Source organism: Apis dorsata, unplaced genomic scaffold, assembly GCF_000469605.1.
Source record: "Apis dorsata unplaced genomic scaffold, Apis dorsata 1.3 scaffold_474, whole genome shotgun sequence".
NCBI classification, from domain to species: domain Eukaryota; kingdom Metazoa; phylum Arthropoda; class Insecta; order Hymenoptera; family Apidae; genus Apis; species Apis dorsata.
This window is the reverse complement of record NW_006263712.1, coordinates 126,812-128,044: the sequence shown is the minus strand read 5'-3', so window position 1 is coordinate 128,044 and position 1,233 is coordinate 126,812. Positions and strand designations below refer to the sequence as shown.

Sequence of the window (1,233 nt, the reverse complement as noted above, 5' to 3'; positions counted from 1 at the left end):
CTGCCACTCGGACTCGTTCGTGTCCAAAGGACTGTACGTGCGGACATGCGGCTTCAGCGGCTGTGTGACAATTCGCCGAGGTTAAACAGGTGGAACGTGTTACGTGAAAATTCTCTGGCTCCTCGGGGATTTCTGGACGTGGGTGAATCAATCGAAACTTGGTGGATCGATTTAAAGGATGGATACGGGGGCGATTAATTAGGCGCAACTATAGGAATTCGTTAATCACTTCGTTTCGGGTAATAAGGTTTCTACGATATTTGGGGATACTTGGTGGGGGCTGGTTAATGAGTTCGAGATAATGTAAAATTTAATGATGGTTTAGGCAAGTTATCTCGATGATCGATTAGTTTCGAAGAAGTAACAATATTGGAAATATTTTGTATTCTGAAAAATGAATATTATTTGCATGGAAAATTTGATATCGAGGGAAAAAGTGATATCAAAGTTCAATAAACGACTCCGAAAATGGATATAAATTATATGTTTTCGTGATTTTTTTCGGTTTTTTCCCTAGTACGCGTAAATAAATAGAATGGAAAATAAATTTGAATCTCGATTTCGATAGTGGATGTTAAATATTTTTTTTTTTATCCAAGCCACTCGAAATATAGAAGAATGTAAGCACATATATATATATACGGATATACGTATTTGTACGTGTATTTTTAAATTTTCTACTTAATTTAGAAATTTAGAAAAAACGAAAAATAAATTGTAAATTTAAAGATTGATCTCTTTTAAAAATTGATCTCTTTAATACTGAAAGAATAAAATTTTCTCAAATCGAATTTAATTCCCACAATTTTGAATTTATCAAAATAAGCAAAAATATATAATAATATCGAATAATATAAAAAGACGGAAAATTAAAAATAAAGTTGAATCGAAAATTCAAGAAATTTTTTGGAAACATTCTAATCATTTATTTCCTTTCAACATCTCCCCTTTTAAAAGGATAAGATATTTTAGCCTTTACTATAATAATAATACATGGAAGGTATAAAATGATCAATACAGAAGATAAAATGCAAGTATCGAACAAAAGCTACAGCTACACGAGTGTACATACTCCTCTGTATGTCAGGAAATGTTTCACTTGCGAACGATAACAACATTTATAGCTAATGTTTGGCCAAACTTAGATGTTCCTCGTGGGCACAAGTATTACTTGGATCGTCAAGATATTAATAAACTCCTTCCTTCCTTCCTACACCCTTTCCTTTTCAATTA

At 32.2% G+C, this 1,233-nt stretch overlaps 1 protein-coding gene across 5 annotated transcripts in view; it reads right to left on the bottom strand.

Annotated features, from left to right (window-relative positions):
* LOC102675607 overlaps positions 1–1,233 on the bottom strand; it is a 106,547-nt gene that overhangs the window by 62,839 nt on the left and 42,475 nt on the right. For all 5 annotated transcript variants that reach the window (XM_031512587.1, XM_006620092.2, XM_006620094.2 and 2 more), the window contains exon 5: positions 1–60. In XM_031512587.1, coding sequence (XP_031368447.1) covers positions 1–60 — 60 coding nt within the window. The remainder of the gene's footprint in view (positions 61–1,233) is intronic.